This window comes from Gadus morhua, chromosome 4 (genome assembly GCF_902167405.1).
Source record: "Gadus morhua chromosome 4, gadMor3.0, whole genome shotgun sequence".
Lineage (NCBI taxonomy): Eukaryota > Metazoa > Chordata > Actinopteri > Gadiformes > Gadidae > Gadus > Gadus morhua.
In genome coordinates, this window is record NC_044051.1 from 17,382,165 (window position 1) to 17,394,380 (window position 12,216).

General features: G+C 43.8%; 1 protein-coding gene across 2 annotated transcripts; it reads left to right on the top strand.

Annotated features, from left to right (window-relative positions):
* Positions 1-290: 290 nt before the first annotated feature.
* Positions 291-10,509, top strand: LOC115541851 (aquaporin-3). 2 transcript variants are annotated; one of them, XM_030353738.1, is made up of 7 exons: positions 291-481; positions 1,608-1,734; positions 2,061-2,129; positions 3,577-3,714; positions 7,353-7,471; positions 8,851-9,068; positions 9,852-10,509. In XM_030353738.1, the coding sequence occupies exons 1-7, from the start codon at positions 374-376 to the stop codon at positions 10,027-10,029; spliced, it is 957 nt and encodes a 318-aa protein (XP_030209598.1). In that variant the 5' UTR covers positions 291-373; the 3' UTR covers positions 10,030-10,509. The 2 variants fall into 2 exon arrangements, with proteins under 2 accessions (XP_030209598.1, XP_030209599.1); XM_030353739.1 differs by lacking the exon at positions 2,061-2,129 and having other exon boundaries at positions 292-481.
* Positions 10,510-12,216: the final 1,707 nt, after the last annotated feature.

The following is a 12,216-nucleotide window of genomic DNA, read 5'->3' on the forward strand; positions in this document are numbered from 1 at the left end:
ATAGCTATGCCAATGCTAATTCGGTATTATGCTAATCACGTCCAGGCATACGGTGTGGATATGGCCTATTGTTTTACGCAGAGTGAAGTTCTATGAAAAAGATAAATTGGCTAATAACTGCTCATAAGCTAATGAGTATGTAAATAATATTTTTTCTGGCTGATTTGCCAGTAATAGCATAGAAATGAGGAAAAGATCAAGTTGAAAATTAAAGGGGTGTAGACCTTATACAAGGGCCTGTAGAGAGGGTATGAATGGGTGGAGACAGAGTCGTACTTAAGTCAGACATTTCTTGAGCAAGGAGGACACAATCTCTTACCCATTGAGTAGATCACAGCTGCTAGCCAAAAAGAATACGAGCCATTTCCTCATAATGGATAAACTGAAGGCAGTTCTTGAGAAGCTGGCACAGATCTTCCACATCAGGCACCGGATTCTCCAGCAGGGCCTGGCAGAGTGCCTGGGGACCCTGGTTCTTGTGGTGAGTGTACGGGGCCCAGCGGGGCTGCTGGTTTCAAAATAGATCTATATTGATTGAGCAGACACTTTTAGCCAAAGCAACCCAAGTGAGGCTGGGGGTATATCAAAAAGTACCATCAAATAGGGGTTATCTGCTTTGTCACAAATCAATTAAAACATGGACCGTCTTCTTACATGCAGACTATTGTGGTTTTACCACATATTTTTGTCTTCATTTAGAAAGGACATGTTATTAAGTGTAAATGCTCACCAGAATGTTATTGCATTGCATTACTAGTACAATGATTGGATGACATAAACATGTGTTGCGAATGCTTTACTATCTGCAATGACGATATTTATTCATTACCTAGAAGATTAGAATATTCATTTCTTATCCAAATATCGGCATTGTCCTTTCCAAAGCCTCTCCGGTTGCCAGCACACAGCTTCTGACCTTTGACGGTTTAGAATTTCCACAGCTCTTGATGCTACTGAGATAAGGTCCTTTTCTGGTCTGATTTTCAGATTACTATTTCCAACATCATCATCAGATTATTTATTTATGGCTTGGCGTACTTGCAAAACTGCTTTTAAATCCCCCAAAATAGACAAGATCAATGTCAGACCTGTCAGGATCAATTTGAAACCGTTTGACTTTCAAGACGAGTTGACAAGTAGCTTTCAACATTTCCCTTCCTCCTCATCCAGCACATCATTCAAAACATACAATGTAGATAACTGTTCAACTTTTATTATTGAAAATCGAAGAGATCCCAGAATGCAAACCAAGAGAAGATAAAATAGTCCAACCAGGCATTCTGAGTTCCCCCAGACCACACATCCAGAGAGGTCACTAGCTGGGTGGGTCTCTGATGTCTGCAGCAGGCGGCTGCTGTGAAAAACACAGAATAACAGAGGGAAACCACTCCTTGACACCAGGAAGACCCAAGCATGTGTTTCCAAGTTTAAAGACGTGTTTCTCAGGTTAAATGTCCCCTCACCCCTCTCCAAAAAACTAAATAACATCACACCCAAAACACCCACAACAAAAATCTCAATGACCTTCGAGGTTTAAAGCAAAACCCCCCGAGTAGGGTGGTGGTCCGAGTTAGAATGATTTCAGCGGTCTCTCCCTCCTCCTGCAGACGTTTGGCTGTGGCTCGGTGGCCCAGATGCTTCTCAGCAGAGGTTCCCACGGCAGGTTCCTCAGCGTCAACCTGGCCTTTGGAGTCGCCACCACGCTCGGGATCCTCATCAGTGGACAGGTGTCTGGTAAGGGGGTCGTAGAGTGGTGTTTAGGAAGGGAACTTATAGGGGCAGTGGATACCGCATATTAATTCTAGGTCACACACACACACACACACACACACAAACTATAAACCTCCCACCCAGACGGGGTGAGGATGTTAATGCGAGGGGCGGGAGACAAGCGCACGTGTGAACGAGCCATCGAGAGCAGTCCACTTCCCCTCCAAGGTTTCATTTTCTTTTGGTTCAAAGTCAAAAACATTGACTTTTGTAGGACCTTATTTTTATTTCCGCGTTTTCATCCTTCCAATTTAGTGTGTGTCACAGAGACCTCCCTCCCGTTTCACCAGGCTCTTACACGCATCCTACGTTTACATGGAGATTGGCCCGGCACTGCATTCGCTCTTCGAGAATCAGGGGTGAGAGTTTTCTCTAAGGATATAAGAAGGCCTCCATCTCTCTCTCTCGTTGCACTTTTAATCACTGATCATAGCTAAGAGCAGTGACGGCTGGTGGTGATTTTGGGTGGGTGGGATAACGAATGCATTACATTTATCAATACTTCACAGGGCTCCAGATGCCATGATGAGGTCACCTTTATATTGCTGTTCATAACTTTCATATAATGTGAATGATTTTTAAACAAGAATAAGGTGTGGAGAAATGCGTGTCTTTATTTGAAGCACAATTATAAATAAAAATAGTGCTTCACTGAGCTGAAATTGAACATTTCGAACTAAACCATTAAGCAAGATAAAACTTTTTGTGCTTAAAGTATTAAACAATTAAAATGTTGACCGGTCTCCCTTTGCGCAAAATGCGGCTGTAGACGATCACACACTCTTTGGTAGGGACGTCTGTGTCACCGTCAATCATGAAGGACATGTATGTGGCATTTCCGACATCCGCAGCTGTCTTTTTTCTTTAAGGTGTCGCCTATTACCGCAATGAATTGTGCACATGCCATCTCATTGCTATACGTCGGGTTGACGTTTAATACATTTTTCTTCATGAGTATAATTTCGGATTTAAATTTGGTGAATGGCAACTCCTCTTTGGCAATGTTGTATGCAACATTAAATTTGATCATTTCCAATTCCTTAGAGAACCTTACTGTTACTGCCGGTCGCTGAAATGCAGCTGGGAGAGGGGCCACTTTCTCTACACACTTGTCACGTCGGGTTATTTAGACATATGCTTTTTTAACGTTTCGATACGAAACGTTGCTGACCCGCTTACAAATTCACTATTACCGGCCAAATTCTGACCGCACTCCTGACAGTAAAAGCAGTGCGTTCCGTAATGCACTGCGTCATAATAAAATGTTAGATAGATGAGTCAGCATTTAATTAATTTGTGTGACAAACAACATTTCATGGATACATTTAAAGTTTATTCATTTATTTAAATAAATTATAGAAACGTTTAAAATCATAAACTACACATACGCCATACTGCACACGTCAATGGAAGCTTACGCTACTGTGCTTGGGCTAAATGAAATTAGCCCAAATGGGGGTGTGTCCCGACACCTGTCAATCACAATGAAATGGCCGCTTACGCTACTGTGCTTGGGCTGAATGACTTTAGCCCAAATGGTAAGCATATGAAGGGGGTGTGTCACGATACCGGTCAATCAAAATTTAATGGAAGCTTACGCTACTCCGCTTGGGCTGAATACATTTAGCCCATTCACAGGAAAAAACCCAAGATACATCATGTATCCTGGTTCACTTTTTGGTGCCTGCTTTAGGTTCTACCAAATTTATGTTAGCCCATTTATACCAGCCATCCCTGGCTAAGAGGACATCTCCTTTAGGAGTCCTGTTTAGAAAGTCATGTTTCTGTCCTTCTCGCCCTCCGTAGGTGGTCACCTGAACCCGACCGTGACCTTTGCCCTCTGCCTCCTTGGGAGAGTGCCATGGAGGAAGTTCCCGGTTTACTTCCTCTTCCAGACATTAGGGGCCTTCCTGGGGGCCGGGATCATATTTGGCATGTATTCTGGTAGGCATCCTTGAGTTGTAGAATTGATACGCTTTCTGCATCCCTGATATCCACGGAGAACCTGCATGCTTCCTACAGCCAGAGGCCCAACCCCTACATCACTGAGGGGTCAATTGCAGACACGTGGACAATTCGAAAAAGCCTTTAAAAAGAGTGCTTTGTTCCAATTGCTCTGAGCCCAATCCTGCCGTTATAAACTAAATTAATAAACTTAGCACAAAAAGTAAGGAAATTTGTGTTAGGTAGATAATTTCTCTGTGGTAACAATGCTTTTTGGCAATAAATCTTATACCGTTGGAAAGCCTGTTTAGTTCCCTTTCAAATGCCCCATTTGTAAGGAACATGCATTTACGGGATGAGCAGCAGCGCATGATGTGGGTTGCGCCCATGAAAGATTTGCCAATTATTTTCTGCCATTGCCAAACAGGTTATTTTACTGTTGCTATTGACACTTGTTTGGAGCTTCTGGTATCCCCAGGTGCTGCCAATCAGGTGCCTGATTGGCACCCGATTGGTAGCACCTGCGAGTATGGGCCCTACTCAGGGCTCTAAATTAACTTGATCACCAGCCAATGTGGCTGGTAAGTTTCTGAAGTTACCAGCCAATCAGAATTTCCACTAGCCACATTTTTTTCCGTGCAAAAAAGACAGATTATGAGAGCCACTGAATTAATTTGATCATTTTATTAACTAAAGCTTTAAATTCATCTTACAGTGAAGTTGGGAATGTATATCCAATTAAAATTAAATCCTAACCGCCAGAAAGTGGGGCTGGGGCCAGCGTTTTACAACTTAAAACTTTAAACAACTCTAAACATGTTTTAGTGCAGATAATGTACAAAATTACACAAATGTATTATGTACAAAGAGACAGGTTAAACATCAGAGGCAGAGCTCTCTGAGGACTCTGACTCAGAGCCCCCATCTACATCAGTTCCATTTTTAAAGTGTGAGGCTGAACTTTAAAATAGTTACTAAAATAGTACTGTCAATATACCGTATAAAATGTAATGAGTCTGAAACATGTAAATAATAAAGTTAATCCACTTACTCACACATCCATGCGAAGTCGGTGAAAGGCCTGCCTTTTTTCCCGATGGCGTGGGCATTGCGAAAAAGTAGCTCCATCTTCTCGAACTCGGACGTCTTCATTAAGGCAAGGCTCCTTCCAGCTTCACTCTCTTCGATACGACACGTCTTGGCGGTTTTCGTCCTCAGGCTCTCCTGATGACTTCGGGCACTCTCATGATCCTTTACTGCTTCTACTTTGAAATTATTGGTTCCTACCACGAAATTATTCGTTTTGTGTTTTTCTTTAGCATACATTCGGCAATCCTGACAGAACATTACGCTGTTTTCGTGATCATACACGAGCCACTCACGACCAGTTAGCCATTTACAGTTAAATTTCCTTTCTTTTTTTTTCGCGAGGTCCAATATCCTCCTCCTCCCCTAGCTCTTTGGTAGGAATATCCTTTCTCTTGATGGCCGGCTGTCCCAACCATCGCCACATCTTGTTTGTGTTTGTGTCTGTATTTGTACCGGCGTCTATCGTTTTTTCCAACCCAAGAGTGACCTACGCCCCCTCCCCTAGTACGGCAGCCTCGACGGATGCGTTCCCATAGAAACCGTGCTCACGCGTCCTGCGAAATAGATGGTAAAGTTACTCATTTATCACCGGCCAAGCCGGCTAGTGAGTTTTTTTTAATACACGCCAAAATGAATTTTCACCCGCATTTGGCGGGTTGGCGGGTGTTAATTTAGAGCCCTGGCCCTACTACTGTAAGTACAGCTACAGTCAGTAAGTGTCTGCTCCAAGAATCGGCATGCCGCGTTCGGGCAATCGGGCAACTTCAAGCTGGTGTTGCGCAAAACCAAGTTGCAGCATTATTTGGAGTGAGCCCTACTACCCTCTCCAAACTGAAGGCAAAGTTCCATATAACGGGGGATGTCAAAGCCAGGCCGCGAAGTGTGCGTCCCAAGAAGGCGACACCCCAAGAAGACCATTTCATCACCCTGTCTGCACTTGGGTGCCCTGGGCTGTCATATACAAATTTGCAGTCAAGGTTTGCAGGACGATATGGCGGACAGCTCTCTGCCCAGACAATCCGGAACAGACTACACGCAGCCAATCTCCGGTCTCAATGGGCTGCCAGGAGTCCTGCCGTGACTGCCCTTCACCGTCAGGCCCGTTTGCGCTGGTGTCGGCAACACGTGCACTGGAACCTGAACATGTGGGGGAACTTTATATTCAGTGATGAGTCCAGATTCTGCCTACGGCAGTTGGATCGTAGGGTCAAAGTGTGGAGAAGACATGGAGAACGCTATGCTGATTGCTGCACCGATAGCATAACATATGTTGGTGGAGGCAGTGTGATGGTGTGGGGCGGCATCTCCCTCACTGGAAAAACGAGGCTCGTCATCTCAATGCTGAGCGATATAGAGATGAGATTCTGCAACCAGTGGCAATCCCATATCTCCACAGTTTGGGACCGAACTTTATCCTCCAGGATGACAACACACTCCCCCATAGGGCGGGGTTTATCAGAGACTACCTCCATAATGTGGGAGTGGAGAAAATGGAATGGCCTGCTAGCAGTCCTGACCTCAACCCCATTGAACACTTGTGGGATCAGCTTGGGCGTGCAGTTCATGCCAGGGTGACCAACACAACCACGTTGGCTGACTTGCGACAAATGCTTGTTGAAGAATGGGATGCCATCCCACAGCAGTGTGTGACCAGGCTGGTGACCAGCATGAGGAGGAGGTGCCAGGCTGTTGTGGCTGTGTATGGTTCTTCTACACGCTACTGAGGCTCCTGTTTGTGAAATGAATAAATTGTTAAATTGCCAATATGACTTGTTTCTTCAAACTTCAATCATCCAATCCACCAAACACCAAACGAGCCAATGTCAGAATAAGTTGTTTGGCATTGGCAGAGAAGGTTTGGCAAATGTTTCATGGGCACAACCCACATACTCAGCTCTGCTGCTCATCCCACAAGTGCATGTTCCTTACAAATGGGACACAATTTGAAAGGGAACTATACAGGCTTTCCAACGGTATGAGATTTATTGCCAAAAAGAATTGTTACCACAGAGAAATAATCAACACAAATGTTATAATTATTCAACAGCGAATATTGATTTGGCAATACGCCGTGCCTTTACGTTTGATTAGATTTAGATTATCCCTACCCCCTCGAATCAATTGCTTGAAATTTGATCAAGCCCTTTTCCACCTTTCATTGTGAAGTGGCGCTGTTCCGCTCCCGGTACTCAAAATTGATCACATATCAACTGTTGAGTATTGTTAAGAAAAAACATTTGAACTTTGAGGTGCATCACAAGAAGTGGAGCAGTACCAGCAACGACCACAGTCCCATGGACACAGAGGTGAGACCGGTACTTAGTGCTGCTCTGTGTGATCGCCCCCATATCGAACCCATTTGTTCCTCTTAATGTAATCTGATAATACCAGCATCGCCGCGGCACCAACAAACACACAAGATCAATGCTTATTCAATATTTACCCAGGTCCCTGCTGTCAGGCACAGACTAGATTCTTGGAGGCCGGTGCTTACTGTTAATGAAGCTGCTCATCAACACTCAACACGGTAATGTGTGTGTCCCCACCAGATGCACTGTGGGCTTACGGCCAGGGGACGCTGTCTGTGGAGGGGACCAACGCCACGGCGGGGATCTTCGCTACGTATCCCTCCCCACATCTCAGTCTACTCAATGGATTCTTCGACCAGGTAACAAAAGTGTCAGACATCTTTTCGTCATGTCCCTGAGTGCACAACAAGGGTACGATTAAATCGGAGTCACACCAATTGCTCCGGATCACATCGCAAGAACAACATACACGTTTGAGAATTGCACAATGTGACCCGGTGCTCGATAGCTACAGGGCCCAGATGGAGCCCTAAACCACTCCATCAGTCCCCAGGCCCTCTCCCCCACTCCAGCCCCATTTAAATGATCATTGTTTTGTGAATCCTCCCAGTGGAATCGCTATCCGGCTATTAAAGTGCCCCTAAAGTCAACACTTTGGGTGAAATTGTTATTTAATGGAGAGCATGTCATACGAAACAACAGTTGTACTCACGCACGCTGACAGACAGGCAATGATCACAGCCTCCATTCAATCTGCTTTTTATTGAGTTAGTCCTCTGAAGTGCGCTGGATGCGATTTTATTTTAGGAAATATAGATAGGGGGTTGGTTCACTGAGGGGTGGTTGTCAAGTTGTCAAGTTGCTGCACAAGATCGTTTTTGGAATGTACTCCCTTTCTCCTGTGGTGCTTGGAAATGGATTTATGCGGCTTTTACTTTAGATGTGGAAAAAGGGAAGGAAATTAAACTTGACATAAATGCACACCTTAATTCCGAGCAGAAATAGTGGGGATGCCATAAATATATTGAAACAGAAATTAATAAAGTGAAGTATCTTTGAATTAGGGTTTGTCAGTCTACAGCGTTCAGCTATCAGGAGGTAAACAAGCCCAGTGGAGGGGTCACTGTGTGATGTCTTCAGCTATGTCGGCCTCTTCTGATGCTCTACGCTTTTTGAAGGAAAAGAGGTTTGCTTGTGTATACACAGTTATACCATTTGTTCAGGAAGAATATCTGCCGTGCTTTTCACTAACTAAATTGACCAATCGTTTTCTTCCAAAGAAATAGGCCATTTATTTTGTTCATTTAGATCGGAAGCCACTGGCTTGTGATTGGTTGAGAGCTGATGGCGATTCCTTCTCCCTTATATAACTAGGCACAATGTTCCCCGTTAGATAAAATGATAAGGCGTGGTGTCTGGCCATTTAATTACGATTTTAGTCCTTAAAACATTAATTGTATAACATCCTAGACTCTACAAAAAACATCAATGGCAAAACCATTGCAACCTCCCTGAACTAATCGTCTTTGTATCCATCTTTCCATGTATAGGAAGGCCTTCAAATCAGTTTTGGTTAGTTTCTAGTTTGTGTTTATTATTTTAGGCTCTACTTGCATGTTCGGTTTCAGCCCTGTACAGCACTTTGAGATTTCTTAAATGAAAGTGCTTTCAAATCAAATAAATCTTAATCAACTGACATCAACACCCCACAATGCATTCTGTGTCCGCTGTGTGTCAGGTGATCGGAACGGCCGCATTAATTGTGTGTATCCTGGCCATCGTGGACCCCCACAACACCTCGGTCCCGGCGGGTCTGGAGGCCTTCACGGTGGGGCTGGTGGTGCTGGTGATCGGCCTCTCCATGGGCTTCAACTCGGGCTACGCCGTGAACCCCGCCAGGGACCTGGGGCCGCGCCTCTTCACCGCGCTGGCGGGCTGGGGCAGCGGGGTGTTCACGTGAGTAGCCGGAACATTTTAGATACAGTAGGGAGAATGTCTAACCTGTATACCAAAGGGAGGAGTTTGGCTGTGGATGCGTTTTGGGTTGTAACCGAGTAGAACACATGGTGGAATACATTGAAGGACTGCACTACAACAAAGTATATTATCTTCTATGAGTCTGAATAGATTCAGAACCTCCAAATTTTTTTTCCATGAAATATATTTTTTGCCTAGGTTTTATTTCAATATCTTGTTTGTGTTTGTCTGTTGACATTATTGCCATCAATTCATAGACTATTTCCAAATATAAAGACAAGGTACTCTATTCAAAATGTCAAGGAACAGTTCAGTTAACCCTTGTTCGGTACCCTATACCAATGTACCATCCCGAATAAAACATAATACCTCTTGTTACCTTACCGATTTGCTCAAGTGAACCTTTACAATTCATTTCACACAAAAAGGAGTTAAACCTGCCCTATTGCACTTTTGTACTGCAGCTTTTTACATTTTGAGAAATTATCCCTTCCGCTACTACTAGTACTACTACTCCAGAAGCAGAAGATCACTAAAGACCTGTCGCATGAAAATATATATAGAACCTTAGCTACAATCCAAGCAACTAGAGTGTGCTACAATAAAATATACATATTGGGTTAAAACAAGTTAGTTATTTCAATAGAATTGTCTGTTGCGAAATGACAAAATTTGGTAACACATTGCAATTAAAATGATTGAATGAATCCTAAAGAAAATGTATCCAATTTGTCTAAACAATGCAGCTATTTTTCTCCACAGGGTGAAGTGCTACTGGTTCTTTGTGCCCCTGTTCGCCCCGTTCCTAGGGGCAGTGGTGGGGGTGGTGATTTACCAGCTGATGGTGGGCTATAACGTGGAAGGAGAGGCACGCATCCAGGGAAGACGAGAGGAAGAGGGAAGCCTCCTGAGTACAACCACCATCAATGAAGAGGCATAAGACATTATGTGTCCTTTGTTGCTACCATATAAATATTTTACGTTGTATATTTTTGGTAAAGGTTTTACGTCTCCTATGTATTATTCTGCAGATTGTCTTGAAGTTTGCTTGGTTTATTGATTGAAACTAATATCCTGTAATATATTGTTGAATCCTGTTATAAAATGCAGTTGCACATAGAAAGTAACAGCTGAAACCAAATGCTTTTCAATTTAAACATGTGGATCTTCTGATCTTGTTTTGTAAACCTAGGTTGTAGAGTGGACACTGCATTAGGTCGCAAGTCATCTCTCCTTTCCCCCCTCTCCTGTTCTACCTGTTTCCACTCCTCTCCTTTCCTTGTCTCTTAAGACAGTCGAGACGTTCACATTTCACAATGAAGTTAGGTTGTTCGGAAAGGGTCAATCTTGCCATCTTTGCTTTTGGCGACTCAGTTGAAAGTAAAGAAAATAAACCTTCTCCTTTGAGGAAAGCCTTCCATGCAGATTTATTTTCATCTTTTAACATCATTCATGACATTTAAAAGTATGTTTTGGGGGGTTTTGTACCCGAATTAGCCCGCCCCCTTGCAGCGCCAAAGGGGTCACGGTAATCTACATCTTCAAACTCCATTGTGCTGTTCAAATTCATAAAAAAAAGAAATATATATATATATATATATATATATATATATATATATATATAGACACAACGTGTAGACGCAAACCATTATGATTGATAAGATTAATAAGATGTAACAAGGCAAACCCACTCGAGCCAACCTCTGCTTAAGCAAATAAAGGAATGAAGAGAAAACGTGTAGAGTGTGTCCACCGGGTCTGATGACTCGTTTTGAGGTCACAGCCCTTTAACCTTTTCTCTGTGCATAGTGTTACGATGCTGACCTAACGTATTGGTCATTACCTGGGTAGACAGCCCGTAACCTATGTCTGTCCCGACATGGTGTGCTGTACTTGAGAAATGCTCCTAATTTTTCCCTGAGTTACCAGGGAAAGATCTTACCTATCTAGGGGTGAGGTACTCACCACAGGTCCACAGCCACTGTAGGAGAGCAGCTCTGTGTCACCCGGCACTGGCACCCTCGTCTCCAGTTGACCAGCCTGCCCTTTGTATTCCGTCTTTCATTTTCCCTGTGTATTACAGCTCAAACAAAGCTCTCTAATGGAAGCGTGTGTCCTTTCAGTTAGGTCCATTGACTCCGAGTATCCCCTCCAGCACTCCAGAGACTCTCCACTCAGTCTCAAACTCTTAAGAGACTCACCTGCCGCCTCAGCTGTTGCCATTTATTGCTAATGAGCACCCCAACACCGCCCCCTCTGTGTGATGTCAGTACTCACCCTAACCATAATAGGGATGGCGAAAATGTAAAATATTCTTGATCGACCACCGAGCCTCATTAACCGGTTGAAACCGGTTTACTGATCACATTGAAATGTGCTATTTGAAATAACAGCTATTTCGAACCGCGCCAGCTGCCCGCTATTTCGTAACTCTGCTTATCTCTCTCCCGTTCTGCCTCCGACTCATACACACACACTCTGCCCCTGCCCCACCCTTCCATTCACGTCACTTTTGTTAAATCCCCTACAGCGCGATACATGGAGTCCAAATTGATCCATAGTTTGGAAATGGTTTGGGTACAAGGTGATAGCGTTGAAAATACAGGTTTGATATGATGGGGGATAGCCGCAGCACGACCTGTGTTTGAATTGAAACACGAGGAATGCTTACTGCAAGTTGACCGTGTGTAGAGAGCTGGCTCGAGCGCCCACAATGATCTGAGATGGCACGGACCTGGTTGAGACCCTGCGCGGGATTCACCAGGTGCCAAATGGAAGAGGGCAGCGTTAGGAGCTCATTTGAAACTTTGCCACGGCTCATTTAAGAAAATGACAGCTCCGAAGAGACGCCGCTTGTTTAGTTTGGAGGAAACGGTAGTGCTAATAATAATTATGCAAGATGATGATTATCATAACCTTATCTGTTACCATTAAATATCCTGAAATGTAGTAATTTCCAAATCCGAGCCCATCTTATGCAGAGTAGCCTATTGCCTGATAGACCGCAACATGATAAAACAAGCATCTTCAGAATGCATAAAAGACACACGGCCAAGGCAGGTCTTGACACTGTGTGTCTTCTAATAACGGACAGAACAACTATTTTATGCATATTATTTTTTTTCAC

Coding starts and splice junctions, on each gene's coding strand:
- LOC115541851 (XM_030353738.1), top strand. CDS start 374: ATGGATAAACTGAAGGCAGTTCTTGAGAAGCTGGCACAGATCTTCCAC. Junction 7,472..8,850: donor TCAATGGATTCTTCGACCAG/GTAACAAAAGTG, acceptor GCTGTGTGTCAG/GTGATCGGAACGGCCGCATT. Junction 9,069..9,851: donor TGGGGCAGCGGGGTGTTCAC/GTGAGTAGCCGG, acceptor TTTTCTCCACAG/GGTGAAGTGCTACTGGTTCT.